This window comes from Myotis daubentonii, chromosome 12 (assembly GCF_963259705.1).
Source record: "Myotis daubentonii chromosome 12, mMyoDau2.1, whole genome shotgun sequence".
NCBI classification, from domain to species: Eukaryota; Metazoa; Chordata; class Mammalia; order Chiroptera; family Vespertilionidae; genus Myotis; species Myotis daubentonii.
The window spans coordinates 21,673,555-21,697,405 of NC_081851.1; the positions used below are offsets into that span (position 1 = coordinate 21,673,555).

Here is a 23,851-nt window from a genome sequence, read left to right on the forward strand (position 1 = left end):
CTCTGGGGCCCGTGAATGCCCGCTCCGGCCTCTGTGGCCCGTGAATGCCCGCTCCGGCCTCTGTGGCCCGTGAATGCCCGCTCCGGCCTCTGTGGCCCGTGAATGCCCGCTCCGGCCTCTGTGGCCCGTGAATGCCCGCTCCGGCCTCTGTGGCCCGTGAATGCCCGCTCTAGTCTTGTTGGCCCGTGAATGCCCGCTCCAGTCTCTGTGGCCCGTGAATGCCCACTCCGGCCTCTGTGGCCCGTGAATGCCCGCTCCGGCCTCTGTGGCCCGTGAATGCCCGCTCTAGTCTTGTTGGCCCGTGAATGCCCGCTCCAGTCTCTGTGGCCCGTGAATGCCCACTCTGGCCTCTGTGGCCCGTAAATGCCTGCTCCGGCCTCTGTGGCCCGTGAATGCCCGCTCTAGTCTTGTTGACCTGTGAATGCCCGCTCTAGCCTCTGTGGCCCGTGAATGCCCGCTCCGGCCTCTATGGCCCGTGAATGCCCGCTCCAGTCTCTGTGGCCCGTGAATGCCCGCTCTAGTCTTGTTGGCCTGGTCTTTGCCCTTTGGGTTGGTTTACGACCTGTTCCCAGGGCACAGCATGGACACCTGAGGCAGCAAAAAGAGGAAGTAGCCCTCTGGCCTGCTGTTTTTCTGAGGACAGCTGGACATTTCTGGTCCCAGAGGGTGGCCACAACTGGTGTCCTCCCAACAGCTTTCTGGAGGGTAAAGTCCCTCCCGTTGTCCAAGTCTCCACCTCCACACTCCCCTCTCCTAGCTCATGGCTGTCCGGTTTAGGGACCATCAAACTGAGAGTGTGTGAGCCAGGGCGTGGGAACGTGGCCCCAGGAAGTGTTCCCAAGGTAACCATGGTTAGCTGATCCCAGGTCAATCAAAGAATTTCCAGGGCAGAGGGCCCCAGGGGGTAGCAAGAGGAAGGGACCTGCGTATGCCCCATGCCCAGAAAGGCATGAATAAAAGGAGGCAGAGCAGCACCAAACGTGGAGCCCCGTCCCACGTCCCACTTCCTAAAGCCCTCCAGCCTGCTGCAGGGGCATGGCTGCTGCCAGTGAGCCCAGCCCCCACAGCCCATCTGCTCGGCCCTCCAGCAGTTTCATTTCCTGCTCTGTCCAGCGCCCCGTGCGGCCCCTGAGGCCTGCCTGCTCTCCCAGGTGGGATTGTGGGAGGGGAGGAGTCGGGCTGGCCAGCCAGTCTGATGACAGATTGCTCCATCAAGATTCTGCTCGGGGGGCCTGGCCCGGTGGCTCGGTGGGTTGGAGACCATCCCACACACCAAAAAGGTTGCAGATTCGATCCCTGGTCGGGTGAATGCAGGAAACAACTGTTATCTCTCTCTCTCTCTCTCTCCTCCCCCCCCCCCCGCACCCCCCTGCCCCCTACCTCTCTCTACACACCCTCATGTGAGGATTAAAAAGAGAGAGAGAGAATTACTTGGGAAGGACAGGCCTGGTGTGGCCACTGACTCCGGACGCTCCACTCTTCCGGCCTCACCTGTCCACTGCCAAGCAGGCAGATTCAGTATCTTCATCAACCCTCTGCCCTCAGCTTAGAAAGAGGCTGGTACCCTTGTCTTTTCTTGGAGAAAATATGTCTTTGAATTAAGAAGAGAGGAAGGGTGAGAGGCAAGCCTGGGGGCCCGGGCTGCTCATGGCCCTGAGCCCCCAGGGTTTCTCCGCTGCCCCCAGAGCGCCCAACTCAGAAAATACCAAAAAAAGCCCAATCATAGCTACTAATCGCTCCATAAGTGGATGGGATTCAGCTGGGAAAGGGGTATTTCCATCCTGCTGGTGGCAGAAGTGAAGTCAGAGAGCCATCGCCAGGGGAGTAACTTTTTAACAGCTCCACTTGGAGGAGGAGAGGAAGAGGAGGGGCAGGCAGGCGCTGGGGAGAGCAGCCCTTCCTGATGGCAGCCTGGGGGCGGGGCGCCCCAGCACAGGTGTTGGGCTCAGTGAGTCAGACGGGAAGGGTGGGAGTTGGGCACGGCCTGCATTTATGCGGCAGTGCCAGGGCAGAGTGGTCAGGGGCCTCCCGCCATGGACTTGCCTTGGGCCTCCAGGGGCAGAGCTACCCCCCCCATCTCCCCCGCCACCGGAACCGAGGAGCCAGGACACCCCCAGCCCATCCCGCAGCGATCCTCATCTCTGAGTCACCCTTAGATGAGCACCCCGTTATTAACAGGACTCTCTCTTCCTTCCATGGCTGTGCCTCTTGACGCCCAGTTCTAAGAAAACTGCGGGGCAGGGATGGGAAGGGCAAGGATGTGCTGCCGACTTGGCCCTGACTCAGATTTAAGTGACCCCCCCCCCCCCCCCGCCCCATGAGCAGCAAAAAATCCCTGAGCAACTCACTCACCCCGAAAACCAGGGCAGCAGCCCTCCCTCCAGGGCTCCCATGGAAACTCACAAACTCCTATTACTTCTTTGGACACAAACAACACAAGTGCCGGGCAAATAAGTTGGGCAGTAGAGATGAGCAGAAGAGAATAAAAATCGCCCGTGATTTTAGCGGATTTACCCACAGCTGCTCGAGTTTTACGCCTTCCCTCGCGTGCTGTTACGTGATCAGCCGTTTGCTCGCATCTGTGCCCTGTGAGTATCTTGCAGGTCAAAGAGCCATTTCCACAGCCGTTTCTTTAATGACTGCCGGGTGTGCCATGGGAGATGCTCATTTTACCGATTCCCTCGTCGGGTGGCCATCGGATGGGTTTGGTGTGATGGATAATGCTGCCAGGACCAAACCATTCACTTGGCGTATTTCCCCAGCCACAGGCAGTGTCTCGGTATCAGTCACACAGCCATTTAGAAAGCAGAGGCCTGTGCAGACACATCGCGGGGCACAGCCTGGACCAGTTCTCTCTGCTGGGACTGGACGGGGCACTCCTGGGCCAGGGGGCTCACCTTGACGGGAGTCTGCCTACCCAAAGGCCTGTGCCTGCCTGAGTGGCCCCTCCGAGAGCCACTCGGGTCAACGCCTGGTGGCCTGTCTGGTGCAGATGGGCTGGCAGCAGAGGTGTGGGTGAGAGGGCCGCGGGCCCCAGAAGGAGCTGGGAGAGGAGCCTGGAAGGCTGTTCTTGCTGCCCTGGGGCCAGGGCTTCCCTGGGTGGCTGTTTTCCCAGCCCCTAGTCTGGGCTGCTGGTCTGAGCACAGAATGTAATATTTGCAATTGGGCCTCGCTAGCCAATCCAGAGCTACTGAGTGCGCCTCTAACCCAGCTCGCAGGCAGCCCTCCCAGGAGGACCTGGGGAGGGGCCAGAGCGCCAGGCTCCCACACCCCAGGTGCTGAGGGCGGTCCAAACAGGCCCTGCCCCCCAACTCCAGGCCTCCGCCCTGCCCTTCCAGCGCTCTGGGCGGGCGCCCAGGTAGCTCTGGAGCCCAAACCCGTCAGGCCAGTTTTGAGATCTGAAGGACGAGGCTGGTGAAGGATGCACGGCCGGCCCTGTGCTCCTCCTGCACTCTCTGCCGCCTGAGCCCACATCCGCCTGCCCTCAGCCGCGGCGGCCTCATGGCGTCTCTTCTGGGCCTGGGCCTGATGCTGGCCCTGAGCCTGCTGGGAGCGCGGGCCACGGACTGTGAGTCCCTTGGCCCGGCTACGCGCCTGACCTTCACGCAGGCAGCCAGGGACCGGTGGCTGGCCCCTCGCGTGCGCGCTCCAGGGCCCCTAGACCACCTCTACGGCACCGTGCGTCGCTTCCTCTCCACTGTGCAGCTCAACCCCTTCCCTGCCGGTGAGTGTGCTCTCCCCAGGCGGGCCACGGGACGGGCCCTGGCCAGCACCCTGTCCCCTTCCATCGTGGAACAGGGGTTTTGGAGGGCAGAATCCCCAGCATTCCCCACCCCCATCTTCCTGCCCAGGGGCATCACCTGGAGACGCCCCCAGGACCTTCCTGTGGGACCTTGGGGGAGCCCTTTTCCTCTCTGAGCCTCAGTCTCTCTGACCTAACATAGAGGTTACGTTAGAAGTTCCCAAAGAGCTGGCTAGGATTTCCTCTAGGTCTAGTGGTGCTAGGGGCTGGGAGGAGCAGGAGGGGCTGCAGGGCCCTTTCAGCCTGTCCCCTGCCTCCCAGGGGAGGAGCTGCTAGGCCAGGCTCAGCTCCACTCTTCACCAGGCCGGTGGCCTGGCTTCCTGCTGCAGGGCCAGCCTGTAGGGCCCAGGAAGAGGGGTGGCCAGGCCTTCCCTCAGCCACTCCATCCGAGGCCTGGGCATGATGGCCAGGGGCTGTGGTGACACTGCCTTCTCCCAGGGTGCCTTGGTGGTGGGAGGAGACCCTCCAGAGAGCCCACCTCTCCTGGTGTGGGGGCGGGAACAGGGGCAGAGCAGTCACTGCCCCAAACCCCAAACCCCAAATCCCCAGCCCCCAGCACCCAGCTTGCCTTTTTCTGTAGAGCTGGTGAGGAACTTGCTGAATGAGCCGGCCTCCGTCAAGGTGGATGAGGTGAGGCTGGGCAGGGTGGAGAGGGAGCTCAGGCTGAGCCTGGGGGCCAGGAGGGGGAAGGCCCCCTCAGCTCGGCCCGCCTTGCTGGCTGTCCCCCAGGGTGGGTCTTGGGCATCCCTTCCCCTCTTTCATGAGCCCTGCAGTCAGCAGACTTGATTGCAAACCACAGCTCTGCCCTTAACTGGGGTTTGCACTGAACCCCGACCTCCCTGGAGGGCAGTTTCCTCCGTTGTAAGGTGGTAAACAACAATATGGACACGTGTAACCTGCATGGGTTCAAGGACGTCTGTGAAAGTGCCCGCTGGGTGCATCCGCCCTCCTGGTGGCCCTGGGGTGTCCTGCAGGGCAGGCTGGCTGGTGGGTCAGAACGCCTTGCCCCCCGGCCCTGCAGGTGGTGCGGTACGAGGCTGGCTATGTGGTGTGCGCTGTCATCGCGGGCCTCTACCTCCTGGTGGTGCCCACTGCCGGGCTCTGCTTCTGTTGCTGCCGTGGCCGCCAGCGCTGTGGGGGCCCAGCGAAGACGGAGTACAAGGAGATGGCCTGTGAGCGCGGCACCCTCATGACCTTCCTGCTGCTGACCACCCTCGTGCTGCTGTGAGGGGTGCCCGGCTCAGGCGGGAGGGTGGGCCCAGGCCCAGGTGCCCGGGGACACCCAGCGAGTTCCTTCCTCCGCCCCATCCCACAGGATCGGTGTTGTCTGTGCCTTTGTCACCAACCAGCGTGCGCATGAGCAGATGGGCCCCGGTGTGGAGGCCCTGCCCGAGACGCTGCTCAGCCTCCGGGGCCTGGCCTCTGATTTCCCCCAGGTGAGTACCGGGTAACCTCTCATCCGCATGAGCACCAGGCCTAGGCAGGTCAGAGCAGAGTGGGTCCTTCCAACATGTACTTGGCTGCCCCCTGCTGGAGCGTCACTGTACTACATACATGCACGCCTGAGTCAGGGGAAGGGCTGGGAAAGGATGGAGGGGCCCTGCCAGGTGACGGCCCTGTGTTGCCTAGGAGCTGCAGGCTGTGGCACAGCAGTTCTCCGTTCCCCAGAATCGCGTCTTGAAGGACCTGGATGGTGAGATTTGAGCTGGCCGGCAGCCTGGCCAGCCCCTGGGGCCCGCTGCCCAGGTCTGTCTTGAGGGTCCCTCTCATCCCCTCATCCTGGGCTCCCCCTGGGAACACCCTCACAGAGGTGGGGATTGGGCCCAGCTGGGCAGTCAGGCTGCTGCAGAGCCTGGGGAGGCTGGATGGACCGGCAGGGAGGGCTTCCGGCGCCTGGGGACCAGCCCTCAGACTGCCCTGTGCTCTTCAGGTGTTGCCGGGAGCATCTGGACTGCGATCCACACCCAGCTCCAGAGCGCGGTGTATGAGGTGCTGGCCTCACTGCTCAGCCTGGGCCAGGGTGAGTGGGGCCAGCGTGAGCGGGGACAGCGTCCAGGGTGGTGTCTCCTGAGGCCAGGCCCCACCCTCACTCGGCCCTGGATTTCTTTTGCCGCCTTAGCCAAGCCCCACCCTTGGCTTTGTCCTAGGATCCCCTTGGGCACCCTTGCCCAGATCCTGCCCGAATGTGCCCTGGGGCCATTTCCCTTATAACTATTGGGGTTAGAGGTCAATGTTGGCAGCTCCCTTTGGCTGGGTGGGGCGGGGGAGGGGGGGGAGAGATGTTCTACTTCCTTCCAGGCCTCGGAGGAAGTGGCAGCAGTGGGGGGACTGCTCAGTCAAGATTTGGGGGGCCTCTCAGCCCTGCAGGTCTCCGTGGACCACCTCCGAGCCCTGAATGCCACCCTCCTAGAGCTGCGGGAGGGGCAGCGGGACCTGGAGCAGGCTATTGCGGCACACCGAAAGCGCCTCCGAGACCTGCTGCAGAAGCCCAGCTGCCAGGGCTGCCAGGAGACCCTGAGCCAGGCCCATGGCCTGGAGCTGGGAGCTGACTTCAACCAGGTGCCGGCCGGACAGAGGCCGATAGAGCGAGGGGGCTGCTCTGCCTGCTGCTCCCGGAGTCGCCCTGGGCCCTGTTTCCCGAGGCAGACCCCCATGCTTCTGCACCCTCCCGGGGCTAATGCTAGTCGTCCTGGTAGAGGGGCAGCAGCTTTCCTACGGCACGAGGAGTGCCATGAGCTCCTTGAGGTCTCACTGCCACCCAGGACAGGGCTGTGCTGGTCCCGACATTACACATGAGGACACTGAGGCTTCAGCGGCCTCTGCCCCCATCCTCCCTCAGGGATCCCTCTCAGCCTTTGTCATTACCCACCACCCCCTCCAATTTCAGGTGCCCCACGTGGACGATGTCCTACATCGCCTGGAGGGCGTCCCGGAGGCCAACTTCTCCAGCATGGTCCAGGAGGTGAGTGCCCACCCTGTCTCCCCGGCTTCTCCCCCACCGGCCAGAGAACTCACCGCGAGGAGCCTCAGTTTCCCCCTTTCGGGTGCTTGCCCAGTTGAACCTAAGACTTGGTTAAAGCAGGGCCTCACCTATCACAGGTACCCAGGGCTGAAATCCCACGATGGATGCCAATTGTTGAGTGCACACGGTCTGGTGGGAGAAGCAGGCCTGGAACTCAGAAGCAAGAGCTAGGACCCTTAGGGTGTGGGGACAGGGCAGCCAGGGAGGGAGCCTCCAACTGAGCCCCAAAGACGGGCAGGATCTCCTGGGTGGACATGGCTGTGGGGGGCCCCACAGCATGAGCCAACACCTGTGACCCAGGGCCTGGAATGCCTGAGTTGAGGAAACGGTGAGGCAGCTGTGTGAGGTGGCTGCAGCCATGGTTCCAGGAGGAAGGAGTGGGAGCTGAGGTTGCGAGAGTGGGTTAGAATGGACGCTAGGGAAATACACCCAGCAGTCATGTGCAGGACGGATGGGAGAGGTGGGAGTCTACTGCAATAGTCTAGGCACGAGGGCTGGGGATAAAAGGGAGGGTCATCGAGGAGCTCTGGGGAGTTGGGTCAGGCTGGGCCCAGGGAGGGGAAAGAAGCCATCGACCAAGAGAACCAAGGGAAGGCTGTCTTCCGATTTCCAGAGTTGGGAGCACAAAGTGAGATCCCCTCCCTCTGGGCCTGGTGGTGTTGAGGTCCCCAAGCGGGGACCCCCAGGTATAGAGCGGGAGGCACAGCTGCCTTTTGCTCTGGCAGGAGAACAGCACCTTTAACGCCCTCCCACGCGTGGCTTCCTTGCAGTTGGCCGATGTGGTCAAAGGTAAGGCCCTGCCCAGGGGCCAGGCTGGCTGCCCAGCATGCCTCCCCACTCCACCCCAAACGACAGGCTCGCCGATTGAGGAGTGGGGCAGTGGGTGGAGGCTGACGGCTGATCCTGGGCTGGGCCTGGACAGAGTGGGCCTTCTCTGTGGGTCCCAGGTGATCTTCCTGCCCATCCTCTCCCTGGGCCCCTGGGTGCCTTCCCCAACCCATAAGCCCCTGCTGCTTTGGGCAGAGCTGAAGAAGGCGGTGGCCCAGCAGCCTAAAGGGCTGAAGACACTGGCCAAAGCGTTTCCAAACTGGGAGGCGGCCTCTCGCTGGAGCCAGGCACTGGAGACGGTGGAAAACAGTAGCCGCCCCTACCTGAAGGAGGTGCAGAGATACGAGAAATACAGGTGCTTGGGACCCATCGGGGTGGGGGTGGAGTCGGCAGCCCAGCCTCTTGGCCACCAGGGCCCTATACAGTCCCCATCAACTCCTTGTTGTACTAACCCTCTGCCTCCTTTAAGCCAAGATCCTTTACTCCTTGGGCCCCTGTGTCCCAACCTTGGCTGCATGTCCTTGAGATCTGAGCCTGTGGACCCCATAGGAGCACTGGGGGGGCGGGAGGGCACTCAGGAAGTGCCCATATCTACACTCTAAGCCTTGGCATTAGTGGTCTCACCCAGCCACTAGGTCCTATGCTAGCCTATCCCTTCTCAGTAACACCTGCATCTTCTCTGTGGCAGGTGGATTGTGGGCTACGTTCTGTGCTCTGTGGTCCTGCTTGTGGTGGTCTGTAACCTCGTGGGCCTCAACCTGGGCATCTGGGGGCTGTCTGCCCAGCGGGACCGCAGCCACTTGGAGGCCAAGGGCAGGGCTGGAGCCCGCATCCTCCTGGTGTAAGAAGGGCTGTGGAGAGGGGCAGGGTCTCCCATCGGGCTGGCCAGGTTCCCCTGTGCCCACGGACACTCCTTCTCTCCTGGGCACTGAGAGACGGACTCGCTGGGTGGCCATGGCAAATTCGTAACCCATCTGGGCCCCATGTCCTCATCTGTATAAAAGGATTGGACTAGAGCAGGAAAGACAACACAGAAGCACTTCCACTCCACACCAGTTGCAGTTGCAGCAACCAAAGGCACTCCCACTGAGCCCAGACAGAGCCTCTTCTTCACCCCGCATCCAGGCAGCACCACCATAGGAGGCGGCCCCAGAGACAGAACCCATTTGCCCTGAACTAGATGGTCTCTAAGGCCAGGGCTGCCACATTCAGTTGTGCAGGCTGCTCACTGCATAAGGGTGCCTGGCCAAAGGGGAGGGTGGGGGCTGAAATCCAGCCCATGTTTTACTGTCTAAGCTCAGGCCCGACATGAGGCTGTGCCTACCTCCCCAAAAAGCCCTGCAGGTCAGCTGCACTGGTCCTGCTCAGACCCTCTAAGTTGCGCCTGCTGATGGGTCCTGGCTGGCTGTGCCAGGTGGTCCTGTTGAGGGCTGAGCTCTGGAGCTGGTCACCTCTATGTGCCCTGGGCCCAGGGGGCGGCAGCCCTGTCTCTGAGCAAAACAGTTACCCTTTCCTCTAGGCTGCCAGGGCCCAGCAGCAGTGAGGACGGGGTGGGTGGGTGGGGGAGTCAGCAGTTCTAACTCTGGGCCAAGGTGGTGGCGCCCTCTGAGTTTTTCTCCCCAAAGGGCTCTGCCCTGGGACCAACTTGCTGACCACGCTGGCCTGGGATGTGGGTGGGGACAGAGGGTCTCTCTCGCCTCAACCCCCACCCTCTGCCTTCCCCAGTGGGGCCAACCTCAGCTTCCTCTTCGCTGCGCCCCTCATCCTCCTGGTCTTCTCCACCTTCCTGGTGGGCGGCAACGTGCAGACGCTGGTGTGTCGGAGCTGGGAGAGCGGGAAGCTCTACGAGGTGGGTGGAGGGAGATATGAGCAGAGAAAGAGGGTGGAAGGAAGTGGGGGCCAGAGAGGGCAAGAGGGGGAGGAAGGGGCAATGATAAAGACGACCCAAGAAAGACAGAAAACCACCAATTGGTGAGGAGTGGGAGAGAGGGCCTGTGAGTGCCTGGACTGATGCCCAGCCCCGGGGTGGGGACTCCCAGACCTCAGCCCCTCTTTCCCCTAACTCTGAGTCTGTGAATTGGGGGTCCTGGTTCCTCAGTGCTTCTAGCAGGTAATCCCAGACTTTCTGTTGCAGACCAGGCTGACCTCCTCCCCAAGATTTGCAGGAAGGGTCCCTGCTGGGTGTTAGGGCCCAGGGTGATTTGAGTTCGAGGCAGGTTTGGGCCGGAGTCAAAGGGGTATGATGTCTGCTAAGCCAGGATGTCGTGGGACTGGGCCCTTGGCTGGGAAAAGCTTGCCCCTGCCCACTCCAGGCTCATTTCTCTCTGCTCCACCTCCAGTTTGTTGACACACCGGGGAACTTGCCCTCCTCCATGAACTTGTCCCACCTTCTTGGTCTGAAGAAGAACATCAGCATCCTCCTGGCCTATCAGTGAGTAGGAAGCCGGGGCTGGGACAAGTGTGAGGAGGAGCTGAGGTGGGTGTCCCCTTAGGGTGACACCAGCCCCCTGGCCATCCCCTCTCTCATCTTTGACGCCCATTGTCTCTCTTCCTCCCCCCTCCCCCACAGGCAGTGCAGGAAAGGGGCTCCACTCTGGAGTGTCCTGCAGCTCAATGACACCTATGACCTGGAGTCGTACCTGGATCTGAGCCAGGTGAGGGAACCTGAGGCAGTGGGGACACTCCCTACAGACGCCCCTCCTCCTGTCTTGCCTCTGTGGTGGGACCATCTCCTTGAACCTAAGATGTCTGCAAGAGACATTGAGGTGCCTCAGGTCCACCTGATGGCAGCTCGGGGCCTGGCCAAGGGCTAGCGCCCAGGAGGTTTCTGGGATGTGCAGGTGGGCGGGTGGGTGCCTGGGGCCGTGCCCAGCTCTGAGCATTGTGCTCCAGGAAAACTGGACACAGCTGAGGCCGCAGTAGGGAAGGCTGGTGGCAGTGAGTAGGAGGCTGAGGGTGTGTCCTGCCCGGGACAGGCATTGGCTGGTATGCTGCGGTCGGGATGGGGTGACATTGAAAATGATGGTGGTGAAGTTGGGTACCACTAGGCATGGCCCCTTGCTGAGCTTACACTGCCAGTCGGCGGCAGGACTCAGTCCCTCAGCCGCTGGACGTTGCCAGAGCTTGGTGCAGAGAACCAGGGGAAGGATCCGTGCCCATAGAAACAGTCCTGGGACAGAGCAGGAAGAGCTACTTCCTGAGAGCTGTTGGGGAGGGGGTTCTCCTGAGGGTGGGCACTCTCTCCGTTCCTCTCTCCACACTAAGGGAGTGAGGGAGAGGCGCCTGACTCCCAGGCCCCCAGGGAGCTTTCCCCCAGCATGTCCTGGGAACCCACCCCTGCCCCGAGCGTGCTGACTCCTGATTCTCCATCCAGAAAACCTTACAACTCCTCTGTAACCCACCCCTCATTCTCAGCCCACAGGGCTGCATAGTGCCTGAGTCCTGCAGCCAGCATAGCCAGGGGGTCCAGGTGACAGTCCCAACTTCGTACCTTAAACTGTATAAGGGGGGGCCTTAGCTTTCTCCTCCTCCAGGGTCTCTAACCAGACAAGGTGCAGGTGATGCCGGGTTCTCAGTCATGACAGACACTGCCCGTGGAGGGAGGCTGGCCAGGGAGGGCGTCAGCAGGGGCCTGGCAGAGGGGCCCTGCTCTGCTGGCTGGGAGTCATGGCTCTTGTGGGGAGGGGTCTCAGCCAGTTCTGGGAGGGGAGGGTCCAGCTCAGATGAGTCTGGACATTAGGGCCTCAGGTTCAGAGGGACTGGGCAGTCCTTGGGGGCCATCTGGCAACATCAAATGTGACCTTAAGAGGGCCTGTCCTCCAAGAGCTGGTGAGGCAGGGATAAGTGTGGCAAGGTGTTCTTTCCAGGGCACCAGGAGAGCTCTGGCCACCTTCAAACATGTCCTGTACCTGCCTGTGTGTCACGGATGCCTCCGAGAAAGAATTAGGCCTTTCTCCCCCTGGGAAGGCAGGGCAGTGGGCAGGAGGGGACCAGGGCTGGGCTCCATTCTCTAACCTGCTGTGAATCCTCGGGCAGGTGAATGCTCCTCTCTGGCTTCCGTCTCTCATCTGTTAAACATGGCTGAGTGTCACACCCTTTAAATCTCCTCCAGCAATGGCTGGGAAATGCTGAGTGTCCCTTTTGAAACTGTGGTCTGGCTTAAGTGATTGTGTTCATTCATTAAGTCATTCAATCATCTATCCATCCATTCACTTCTACACATTCAGCACACTTGTCCTGCGCCCACCACACGTGAGCCCCTGCTCTAGACCCCGAGGGTTTGGTTCAGAATGGGCGGAGGAGGCGCTGCTCTCACAGAGCTGATGGCAGTGGCAGGTGCACACATAACCAGTGTCACAGGGGCAGGTGCTCTGAAGCCCTGACATGTGGTGATGTGACAGGTGGGCTGGGGAAGCTGTTTTACACTGGATGCCAGGGGAGGTCTGTGTTTCTGTCCAATAGCCAGACAGGTGCTTGAGGGGGACTGGGTATTGGTGGGGATGGGCTGGAGGGAGAGGGTGGGTAGGAAGCAGAGGTCTGTGGGGGCCTGTCTGGGGCTGGGAGGATCCAGCATGGAGGCCCTGGTGACCCCCATCTAGGACAGCAGCTCTGGGGCCCTGGCTCAGAGCCTGGGCATGCCCCCACCCTGTCCCCTCTCTCCTAGTACTCGGCCAAACTGGAGCAGGAGTTGCAGAACCTCAAAGTGGACATGGAGAGTCTGGACCTGCTGAGCCCAGCTGGCCTCCGGGACCTGCAGGCCCTGCAGAGCAGTGGGCTTAGTAACATCCACTACCCTGGCTTCCTCATCCAGGTCAGCCGTGGGCCCCTCAGGCCAGACCGCTGCAGAACAGAGGGGCCCGTGGAGGAACTGGAAGGGTGCATCTCGCCTTGTCCCAGCCCTCCATCTTTTCTCAACTCCCATGTCTCTGGGGGAGGGGGGTCCCCAGACCACGTGCCCCAGGCCTGTCCTGGTGTCCCCATCCTTCTGGGCTGGAGTGAATGTCCCCCCAACCCCAGAGTGTGCCGCTGTCCGTGGTTCTGAACCCTCTGCTGTGGCAAATGTTGGTGGGAAGTCCCCTCTTCCTTGGGTTACACCAGAGGGCGCCTCACTTTTTCTCTTCTATCTGAATGGAAAATGGCGTATGTCAGTCACAGGTTCAGTCAAACCTGCTGATGGGTCCCTACTGACTTACCTGGTGTGCAGGACTTTTGCAGAGACTGGCAATTCAGGGGAGGGGGAAGCAGGGCTCATCCCCTCCTGGCCCCTCCATCTGCCCCCAGACCAAGAAGCCGGTGGTGAACACCAGTGTGGAGAAGCTGGCCCATGACCTGGAAGGACTGTCCCGCTCTCAGGTAAGAAGGGAACAGGGACCCCGCCGGGCAGGCAGGAGTCGGGGAGAGGCCTGTGCTGTGGGAGGGGGTGGGAGTGGTTGGACTGGGGAGGGGGCGAGGGCACAGGCAGGGGATTGAGGCTCCCACCAGTGAGGCTCCGCACCCCCAGCAGGGCTGAAGGGTTTTGCAGTATCAGTTCTGACTCAAGTTTGGCCACCAATTGGCTGTGTGGCCTTGGGCAAGTCATTTACCATCTGGGGGCGTTGTTTATTCTGTCTGTGAGATCAGACGGACTGACTGGTCTGACATCACCCCGTGGGGCAAGCGTTTGTAAGTGCTCAGTGCTCGTGGGGGCCGCTGGGACAGGTGGCACGAGGACAGTGCGATGGAGCAGCTATCACGACAGTTGCCCCTCAGGAGTTTCAACTCCACTGGGAAGATAGCACTTTGTATTTAGAAACATTTCGAGTTTAAAAGTTACTTTCCAGATAGGTTATAGACCCCACCGAGCAGATGCCACTCAGACAGGTTTTGTGGCTGACGTAGGGATGCCCAGCAAGCTAGCGGTAGACCTTGAACTTGAGCTCAGGCCTCCAAACCCAGATCCAGCCCAGGAGTTCAAGGAGGCCTTAGTGTTTTCATCTGAGCCTGGCATGCACACCCCTCAGCATGTTGGTTGAACAGTTTGGTAAAGGACATGCTGGCAAGGGCTGCCCAGTTCTGGGCAGAGGCCATTCTGTCCCTGTCTCCCCTCAGGGCAATTCTGTGCTGGGGAAGCAGCTGCAGGAGGAGGCCCAAGGGCTCAGAACCCTCTACCAGGAGAAGGTCCTCCCCCAGCAGAGCCTGGTGGTAAGCTGGAGGCCCAGGGAGCTTGGGGCCTGTGGAGGAGGGCAGGCAGGCAGAGGGCACGAACGGGGAGGCGGGCATCGGATCCTGCTCTTGCCCTGACCAGCCCCATCTCTCCTCCACAGGCCAAGCTCAACATCAGTGTCAGGGCCCTGGCATTCTCAGCACCAGACCTCCAGGTGGCTCTGGAGACGGGAGGGTGGGGAGGAGCAGGTGGGCAGCAGAGGGAGGGAGGAGGAGGCCCAGCTGACTTGGGACCTCACCTGCTCTGCCCGGTCCCACGGGAGGTTGAGGGCTGGGTGGGAAGATCTGGGGTGGGTGAACAGATCCCCGAGGACCACTGTCTGGGCCGCTGTGACCTTAGGGCCTAACACCCCTGCCCCAGGCTGAGCGTGCTGTGTGCTATATGCTGAGTTAATGAGTGAGGCCGCCTCGGACCGAGCGGCACACTGAGTGAGCCCGTCTCCTCTCCCCAGCGGGAGACCTCAGGTGTCCTGGACAGGGCCACCCGCCTACAAGGAGAGCTGCCTGCCTGGGCTGCCCGTATCCTGAGGAATGTGAGTGAGGGATGGCAGAGGGGTGGCGGCTGCCTCAGAGCCAGGGGAGGGCTGCGGGGCTGAGGCACACATGGCTCCCAGCCCGGCCTGTCCTCCAGCCCTGTCCCCTCACCGTGGCTCCCAGGAAAGCCAGCTGGGCCTGACCTGATGGTGCCACGCATGGGTACTGGGTGCCGATTCCTGGGACTCCTGCCAGCCAGGGCTCCTCTCCTTCCTGCAGGAAAGCGAGTGCTTCCTGGCCCGGGAGATGGGCTACTTCTCCCAGTACGTGGCCTGGGTGAGAGAGGAGGTGAGTGGGGCACAGGCCCCTCCTGGCCTCAGAGCCCCTGCTGATTGCTCGCTCCCAGCGGTACCAGCCGTTCACTCTGCTCTACCCTCTTCCACCCCAGAGCCCCCTGGGGATGCCCTGGAGGTGCCTTGGAACCCAAACTCCCAAACTTGGCATCCATGCCCCTGCTCGCTAGCTGGGCTCTGCACACCCACCCTCCAGGCAGCCCTTCTCTGAGGCCTGAGTGTGAGCGGAACTGGCCACAGGTCCCGAATGTGCTGTCCACACCTGCTCCCATGCCCTTCCTCGTGCTGGCCCCTTGCCCATCCTGTCTGAGTCCAACCCAGCCCGCAGCCTGCCGCCTCCTGTGCTGCCTCTCCAGGGAGAGTGTGACTGCAGGCACAGTGCTGGGCACACAGTAGGCACTTAATACAGGCTAGGGCATGATGGAAAGGGCAGGAGCTGAGCTGTGTGTCCTTACATCTCTGTGTTCCTGTGTCCATGTGTCTGTCCATGTGATCTGCATCCCTGTGTCCCCCCTATGTGTCCCTGGACCTGTCTGTGTCTGTCAACCTCTCTCTCTGACTGTGGGGTGTGCACCTGTGGGTCTGGATGTACCTGCCTCATGTGGTGCCACAGGTGACTCAGCACATCGCCACCTGCCAGCCCCTCTCTGGAGCCCTGGACAATGGCCGCGTGATCCTGTGTGACATGATGGCTGACCCCTGGGTGAGTGCTGGGGCACTCATACGGGCTCGTGGACATTAAGGCCCCTGGGGGCATGCATGAGCAGGACCTGAGGCGAGGCAGGGTCCCTGCCCCAGGCCTGCACTCGGCTCTGGGAACACTGCCTCGTGCCCCTCCCTGAGGCTGTGGGGCCTGCGGTACCGAGCTGCCCACCCCAGCCCCAGCCCCGGCAAGCTAACCCCACACCCTCTGTTCCAGAATGCCTTCTGGTTCTGCCTGGCGTGGTGCACCTTCTTCCTGGTCCCCAGCATCATCTTTGCTATCAAGACCTCCAAATACTTCCATCCCATCTGGAAACGCCTCAGGTGAGGGGCTGCCAAGACTGTGGGGGCAACGGGGCCTCACACCCCTCCTGAGACCCCCCACCAGGCAGAGGAGGCGCCTGCTGGCCCCGAGGAGCCACACTGAGGAGCCACCCTTGCTCCTTGCTACACCCACCCACCAGGCATTGCTGCTCAGACTCCGCTCCCCCAACCCCCCGCCCCCGGAGAGCGTCTGAGGCAGGAATGTCGGGGCTCTGGGCTTGTCCCCATTGGGCTGGGGTTGTGTGGGGTGCCTCACTCTCTGTGTGATGCCACAGCTCCAGCAGCTCTGAGGAGACTCAGCTCTTCCACATCCCCCGGGTCACCTCCCTGAAGCTGTAGGACCCCCTTGGGTGAGTCACCCCTTAATTCCTTGGTGCCAGGGCAGAGGTTTGGGGGAGCCCTGCTCTGGTGCATGCGCCGCCATCCTCCTCCTGTCCCGGCGCCAGGCCCTCTCGACAACTGGGGGCTCCAGGCGGGCAGGCAGGCGCTGGGACTTGGTGGGGTCAGAGTGTGGCGTCTGGCCCACCCAGCAGTGACACCGACAAGCCCTGGCACGTACCCCATCTCTCTCACTCACCTCCTTCCTTCCGAATCCACGACAGGGTTGCTGGCTGCAAGGTGATGCTGGGCTGCCGCCTTCCACCTTGACTTGGCCTGGACCAGAGGATCCCGCCTCTCTTGCCCCCGGAGCCCAGGCCAGCGTCCAGGCCTGGACTGTCCCCCACTTCCAGCTTCCCACCCCTGTCTGCGCACGACCCCCTTATTCATTCTCAAAAGCTCAATTGCTGCTGAGCTAGAGCCCTCCCCCTCCTCCTTAGCAGGTCAGCACTGAGAAGACCCTTTCTCAGCACCTTGAGTGGGACAGAGGCCCTGCCCAGCCCCTCTGTCATCATCCACCCCGCTCCCTGCACATGCCCCCCCAACACTCCTCTCCCCTCCCCCTCCCCTCCCTTCCCCTTTCCCCAGCGTTGCTCTGTCCCCTCCTCAGTCACATGTTACATCCTCCCCTAGGAATGCTCGTTCCCCTTTGTCCTTTCCTTAGCTTATCCCACCACCTTGCCGGACCCAGGGACCCCTCTGCCTGACCAGACTAATCAGGTAAAGCCACTAAGCAGGCCCGGGGCCACGTGGCCAGGCCTGGGCTGGCTGCCTCATGGCTTCTGAGCCCACGACTGCCTGGAGACTTGTACCCTCCACAAGCCCCGGCCTGGATTTCCTGGCCCCCCAGCCTGTGTAAAGCCAGAGCCCCTGCCTGCATCCTTGTTTGGAAACAGTACTGTTCCAAGCAAATCTCCGAGTATTTGTTTCGGGGGAAGGAACCTGGGACCTGGGCCAGAGCAGGGTCGCCCCTCGGCTCCCCAGGAGGTAGCTCTTTGACAGCCCTCACCCAGCTTCCCCAGCAGGACCTGGTGGTCACAACAGGGTTTTGCACTGTGGCCCTTGCTCCTTCTGTGCATGTGGCCTGGGGGCACCCTGGTCCACCCTGAGCTCTCTGCACGCTGAGCCCCGGGTTCCAGAAGAAGGGACGAGGAAGCGGAGAAAGGAGGAGAGATAGGTTCCCTGAGCCAGTCAAGTGCTCTCACTTCCTAAGCCTTGGCTTTGGGTCCGGAACACTAGGTCTCCCAGGTGAGGGCCCTGTAAGCGGTCGGTGTTTAATGAGTGTGGAGAGGAGAACCCAAGGCCTCTGGTCACAGGCATCAGGGATTCCCCCAGCAGTCAGCAGGTGGGCAGGGGCCCACTCCAGGAGCAGGCAGACCCGGGTCCATGTGCTCGTTCTAACGCTTCTTAGTGGGGGCACCTCAAACATGTTACATGGAGGTCCTGAGCCTCAGTTTCTCCATGTTTAAAATGGGAGCAGAGTCATAGCCTGCTCATAGGTCTGGGGAAGATGTGACAATGTGTGGAAAGCCCTTGGCAGGGGCCTGGCACAAAACACATGCTCAAATGCTGCTACGTTTTGCCATGACTGAATCAGGGACAGAGCTGGGGCTAGGCAGGAGCAAGGGAAGAGGGAGGGGGGCCCCTGTGCAAAGGCACTTTAAGACTGTGGTCTGCTGAGTTTCGGGAGTGTCTGTGTTTAATTGCATCTTACAAACCAACAACAACGTTGGTATTAGGAAGTAGCATGGTGCATACACAATGTATTGTCACTGTTGTAAGCACACTCACACAAACATCACAGAATGTAGCACAATCGCCTCTTTTTGGCTTTTCCCAGAGAGTTGTTTTTTTTCCTCACTTCTTATCTGTCGCCTCGTGCAGGGGAAATGTAGCCCCTGTGTTTTAGGAATGAAATAGATGGGATAAAAAAAGAAACAAACTATTAAAAAATAATTCCCAGCTCTCTATCAAAATTGCCTATCCTCTCTTTGATATATTTGAGCATATTAAGCATAGTTATTTTGAAGTTCAGTAACTCCCTAACATGGAGCCTTCATGGGTCTGTTTCTAGTGTCTGTTGTTTCTCTTGTTTTTTGCTAGTTTTGTATTGTGTCCTCACATGCTTGGTGATTTTTGGTTGAGTACCACATATTACATCTGAAACTTGTAGAAATAATTTGAGGTAGGATAAAGTTTCCTTCCCCGACAAGGGTTATGTTTACATCTGGCAGGTGGCCTGGGATCTAGCAAACCAGAATGGCTTTCAACTTTCTGGGGCTGAAATGACTTGCAGTCCCTCGCAGGGCTGACCTGTTTCCATTCGTATTCTGGGAGTGAAGCTCTCTGGAGTCCCAATCTAAGACATGCAAGGTTTGCTAGGCACCCCTTCTTGTGGTGGGGCTTTTACCTCCTTTGCCCCAGAGACTAACAGCTCTGCTCAGCAGCTCACTGTATCTTTTAGGACCAGCGGGACCCTAGGGAGAAAGTAGCTCCAGATGCCAGGCACACATCTCTGGGTTCCTTCCTTTCCCTGACCTTGGCCCTGTGATTCCTTACTGCCTTGTTTGGCCCTCAATACCCCAAATCAGACTAAAACTATATCAGAGCAACTTTTAAGTTGACCTCAGTTGGGGATTTAGTTCACCATGATCAGAAATAGCAATTCTGAAAACATAGATATGACTTCCCCTGTGAATTGGGAAAACCCTGTTGGTGTCCAGAACCCTTGGCCCAGCCATTCAGACACTTAGTTATAAGCACACTCGCACTCACATCCCAGAATGTAGCACTATCGCCTCTTTTTGGTTTTTCCCTGAGAGTCCCCCCCTCCCTCATTTCTTATCTGTTGCCCTGTGCAGGGGAAGTGTAGCCTCCGTGTTTTAGGAATTACCCTAAGCTCTGGTTTCTTGGGGAGAGAAGTTGGCACTTGGCAGGGGACAGAGAGACAGAAATAGCCACAGAGAAAAATATATTACACATTTCCCTGATTTTAAAATGCCGGCATCCTAAAATGTGAATCCGACTTTACATGTGAAATGAGTCCCTTGGTTCCCACAGGCTCATCTGTGACCCCGACATGCCCTGAAGGGGGTGGGGACTGTCCTTGTCTCACATTGAGCAAAAGAAGCTCGGAGAAGCTGGGTGGCTGGTTCAAGGTCTCACAAGTAGACCTTGTTTGGGATTCAGGGTCCCTAGTCTGGTGGCCCTAGAGGTTCCTTCCTGGGCATGCTGCCAGTCCCCATTCCCTGTGGGTCTGTGGAAGGGAGGCCCTGACCCCAAGGAGATTTCTGCAAGCATCTTTGCTGTCCTGTGGCAGGAGGGATGGCAGGTTGGAGGGCCTGGGAGTTCTGTCAGACTCCAGCCTGACCATCCCGGAGCAAAGGCCCTGTGAGCCACAAGTGGCAGATTCTGCCAAAGAAATGCTATATGGGCCAGGGGTCCGAGTCCCACCAGGGTCTGAGGTCCCAGGTGGCTGGATAGGGCAGTTCTGGCTGGCTCAGGTGTGTAAAAGAAAGGGACAGAGACATTTATGGAGCTATGGTATGCACTAGCAGCTGTGCTAAGCACAGGTGAGCTAGAGGCCTGCTCAGGCTACCAAAGGGGACAGAGACATGGAGCGATGGAATGTACACACTACAAATGTGCTAAGCACTTTACATGAATTAACTAAGAGGCTGACGTTGCTATTTACCTAGTTATGGTTGAGAGAACTAAGGCACTGAGGCTGATTGCCGGCGGAGTAGAAAGGGCACCTCTTCCCCAAAGGAATCACCTGATAATTGGGGAATTTCTGGTGATATCTGAATTCTCTGGGGTCAGCCTGAGGCCCTGCTCTGGGTGGTCACAGACAGACAAATGTCCTTCTCCACCATCCCAGAGCCAGGCCCTCCCTACACTTAACTCCCAGCGCCCGTCTCCAGGCCTGAATGCCAGGGACTGAGCCTGTACACTGGTGGCCTGTCCTGTCCACACACCAGGTGCTGCTGGAATGATGCCCTCTCCCTGGGGTCCACAATTCTCTCTTGTGCTGCCTGGACGTGTTTGTCTTGGAGCAGTTGGCACTCCCCATCTTACAGACATGCACTGCGCACCACAGCGCCTGGTGAGAAGAAGGCGGGGTGTGCAGAGACGACGTCACCCCTGACCTCTGCCACAGGGATGCAGAACTGAGGCACCTGAACCCCCAACACACAGAGGGGACCCAGGAGTAGGTGTTGAGGTTAAAGGAGGGGGTTTGGGGTAGGTGAGCTGAGCCCAAATAGATGGGGTGTCTTCACTTCAAGCCAGAAGGAAAGGGGCTTACACAGAGTCCCCTGAAGCTTCATGATGTCCCCATAATTTGAGAAACCCAGTGGATGACGTCTCACCCCCACCTGCTGCTTTGCTGGTCCAGATGAGGGCCTCCTGAGAGGAACAGGCAGCATGGTCCTCAGGCCCAGCCTGGAGGGTGAACAGAGCTCAGCAGAGACGGTGGAGTTCCTAGGGGTGTCGGGGCTCCTTGGCTCCCCTGAAGCCCATGTGAGAGACCCTAGTCAGGGGATGGTAGAGATGTGCCCAGCCTGGGGTGCCCACGGGAGAAGAGATACAGTTTTAAATTTCTGCCAAACCCAGAGTGCAGTTCCCGAGAGCTCCCTCAGGAGGCCGATGCTGCCATTGCAGGCCCCGCCCCACCTGAACTGGTGGGGCACCAGGCCACCAGCAGGAGGGCCCACCGGGACAGGAGCTGGACCAGGGCCTAGATCAGATATTAGTCAACAAGAGCCAAATATCAACAGTACAACGATTGAAATTTCTTTTGAGAGCCAAATTTTTTAAACTTAAACTATATAGGTAGGTGCGTTGTTATTCACTTAATTAGGGTACTCCTAAGGCTTAGGAAGAGCCACACTCAAGGGGCCAAAGAGCCGCATGTGGCTTGTGAGCCGCAGTTTGCTGACCACTGGCCTAGACTCTGCTGTGTGATGTGAAGTGACAGAACCACTGGGTCACCACCAAGCAGCATCCTGGCTCTGCAAGGCGTCCATCCAGCTGCCGAAGAGGGTGAGGACCAGCGGAAGACATATGGTGTCAGGTGGCTTCCCAATTCCAGAGCTGTGCTGGCTCACAGTGGTGCCGGAGGGCTGAGGTGTCCAGGGAAGGGCTGATTTTGGGCAACAGACATCTATTGAGCTCCATGTGCAGAGGGAAACCCACCTCTACCTAGACGGCCCTTCCTCACAGACAGTGGCTCTTGGTGGGCAGTGGCCCAAACTCTGAAACTGTACTGAGCACCCCTCTCTCTCTCAATCTCTTCCTCCCACTCTTCCTTCCCTCAATCCTCCTCCTTCTCCCCTTTCTTCTTCCTATTCCCTTCTCTCTCTCTCTCTCTCTCTCTCTCTCTCTCTCTCTCTCTCTCTCTCTCTCTCTCTCTCTCCCTGCCCTTAGCAGGGTAGGCAGAGCCAGAGCCCAAGAAAAGGGCCCAGGAAAAAAAGATATTGGCTAGGGGTTCCAGGGAGCCAGGTTTGAGTGCCTACTGGGGGAGGGGTGACCTTGGGCCTGGATGGAGGAAAGCCCAGGAAACCCCAACACTCATGGGTGGGGGTGCTGTGAGCTCCTCCCTAAGGTGGGATGAGAGAGGGCCCCAGCCAGCTGAGATGGCTGTCGTCTGCCTCCTCTCTATGGCAGTGCACTCAAATGTAAATAAGGAAACTCCACCTTCTGAAACAACCCCTAACTTTCCCTCTTTCAAACTCCGCCACCCTTGCTCCCACCCCTGATGAAACCTCAGGCTGAAGTGCTCATGCTGACCGGTCGGGCCTCCCGCAGCCTGCCTGCCTCAACCTCTTCTGGGTCTGACACGCTGCCCACAAATCTTCAGAAACTCCCAGACACTCTTGGGGAAGTCTGCCGACCCCACGTGCCCACACCACTGTTGGGGCCTCCAAGGGGTGGCCTCCACCTCCACTCTCCTGGTCCAGTGGAGGGATCCCGCTGGCAGTACCTGGGGCGCCGAGCGGGGGTGGGCAGGGGTCACGGCCTGGCACACATTCCCCAAATCTGTGTTTTATGAGGGGCACCCCTTGCATGGCAGTTGCAGTGGGAGGTTCCCAAAGCCCAAAGGCACAAGGGCCTGGTGGAGCAGGGGTGGGGGACAATTTGTCCTGGGCATGTCTTGTCACAGCTTGAGGCTCTAAAACGCAAAGGAAGCCATTCTGAGTGGTTTGGGGTCCTACCTCTTCAGGCCAGGCCAGAAGTAAGGCCAGGCCCGTGCTGGGCAGTGTGGTGGCAGACTGCCAGGTTGGTGTAAGGAACCTGGGAGGGAAGGTGGGGCTGAGCCTCGTGCTCTGTTTGGAGTGGAAGAGCCAGGCTTTCAGGTCAGGCTGTGTCACTCTCTTGTGGACCCTGGGCAAGTCCTTAACTTTCTCACTTTCATCACATCAGGTGATGACACTCCCCCAAGGCCACTGTGCAGACTCCGTGCTCCGTGCGTCCCTTGTGGGGTCTTGCTCGGAGCGAGAGGCCACTGGTGAACGGCCCCGGGGCTCCCGGGGAGCTCAGCCTGGGACCAACACTGCACCTCCTCCCAGGCCCGGCCCTGGGAGTCCAGCCGGGCAAACACCCGGCTGCCTCCCGCTCTGCAGGTGGTCGTCCGGACTCAGTGGGTCCAGCTCTGGCCGCTCTCTTCCCCTGCGGATCTGAGAGTTGGAGCGAACTGACTGGCTAAAAAATAGGAAAAGAGCGTGTGAGCGCCTTGTGCCCGTTGCAGAGGAGGGTGTCACAGGGCTCTGTTTCCATGGGAACCACTGGCTCAGGCTGGCGCTGGGGTACAGAAAAGGGAAACTTGGCGAGGTTTCAGGCACCTGGCTCCTGGGGGGGTCTCCCTGGGGGCTGAGCGAATGCCCAGGAGTCTGCTACCCTCCCAAAGATGCCCAGGGACCCTCACCCCTTCCTCTAGCCCCCACCCAGGGGATATGATGAGGTCCCCCAGCCACCCAATGGGGTTCCAGGCAGGGACAGATGACAGGCCCTGGAGGGACAGGCTACCTGGGAGGGCTCTCACATGGCGAGGCCCCAGGGGTGAAAAAGGGGTAATTAAGTGGTGGCAGGTGAAAGAGGTGAAAGGACCCCTGTGTGTGACCCGGATGATGTGGTCCCGGTAGCTGTCACCCTCTCCAGGTGGTGAGCCTCCATCTGTGAGGCCATTTCGGACCCAGCGCTCCACAATGATGTCCCCACAGGGAGGAGGGCGGCTGAGGGGACACCAGGCTCTTGACTGCAATGCATGGCCTGAGGTCCTCTCTGGTCCCTCCACAGGCGTTGTGAGGAGGGGACGGCAGCGACAGGAGGGCTGCCCCTCACTTGGGCAGGAACTCAAGCCCCTCCCCCAGCCTGGGCTCTACACCCCCCCCCCCCACGTATCCCAGCCTCCCCTCACCAAAGTGGGGGAGCAGAGAAAGTGTGTTAGAGAAAGGGACAGAGTGGGGGTGGCACAGAGAGGACCCCTGGTGACAGGAGCGGAGGGGAGACCCAGAGAGCCAGACTGGCAGGACTTCAACAGGCTGAGAGGGCAGGATTAGGACCGTTTATCCATTTATTCAGAGTGGGACAGTGCTGCCTGGGGCAGGGGGCGGGGTGGAGAGAGAGAGAGAGAGAGAGAAGAGAGAGAGAGAGAGAGAGAGAGAGAGAGAGAGAGAGAGAGAGAAAGAGAGAGAGAGAGAAGGGGTGGAGCCCGTAGAAGCAGACAGGCAGGGAGGGGTGGGCAGGGGGCGGGCGAGAAGCTGCCAG

The 23,851-nt window shown here is 59.9% G+C and overlaps 1 protein-coding gene across 3 annotated transcripts; it reads left to right on the forward strand.

Annotated features, from left to right (window-relative positions):
• The first annotated feature begins 3,354 nt into the window (after positions 1 to 3,354).
• PROM2 (prominin 2) lies at positions 3,355 to 18,060 on the forward strand. Of its 3 annotated transcripts, XM_059659116.1 has the most exons (24): positions 3,355 to 3,724; positions 4,383 to 4,432; positions 4,824 to 5,026; positions 5,118 to 5,238; positions 5,432 to 5,495; positions 5,733 to 5,822; positions 6,162 to 6,361; positions 6,690 to 6,764; positions 7,550 to 7,613; positions 7,848 to 8,007; positions 8,341 to 8,493; positions 9,378 to 9,501; positions 9,992 to 10,083; positions 10,222 to 10,306; positions 12,316 to 12,462; positions 12,933 to 13,004; positions 13,740 to 13,832; positions 13,955 to 14,008; positions 14,306 to 14,386; positions 14,607 to 14,675; positions 15,294 to 15,383; positions 15,600 to 15,706; positions 15,982 to 16,056; positions 16,309 to 18,060. In XM_059659116.1, exons 1-23 carry the CDS (start codon positions 3,502 to 3,504, stop codon positions 16,043 to 16,045), a joined length of 2,481 nt encoding a protein of 826 aa, XP_059515099.1. In that variant the 5' UTR covers positions 3,355 to 3,501; the 3' UTR covers positions 16,046 to 16,056; positions 16,309 to 18,060. The 3 variants fall into 3 exon arrangements, with proteins under 3 accessions (XP_059515099.1, XP_059515101.1, XP_059515100.1); XM_059659118.1 differs by lacking the exon at positions 14,607 to 14,675 and having other exon boundaries at positions 3,356 to 3,724; XM_059659117.1 differs by lacking the exon at positions 15,982 to 16,056 and having other exon boundaries at positions 3,357 to 3,724.
• The last annotated feature ends 5,791 nt before the right edge of the window (positions 18,061 to 23,851 follow it).

Coding starts and splice junctions, on each gene's coding strand:
- PROM2 (XM_059659116.1), top strand. CDS start 3,502: ATGGCGTCTCTTCTGGGCCTGGGCCTGATGCTGGCCCTGAGCCTGCTG. Junction 4,433..4,823: donor CCTCCGTCAAGGTGGATGAG/GTGAGGCTGGGC, acceptor CCGGCCCTGCAG/GTGGTGCGGTACGAGGCTGG. Junction 15,384..15,599: donor ACATGATGGCTGACCCCTGG/GTGAGTGCTGGG, acceptor CCTCTGTTCCAG/AATGCCTTCTGGTTCTGCCT.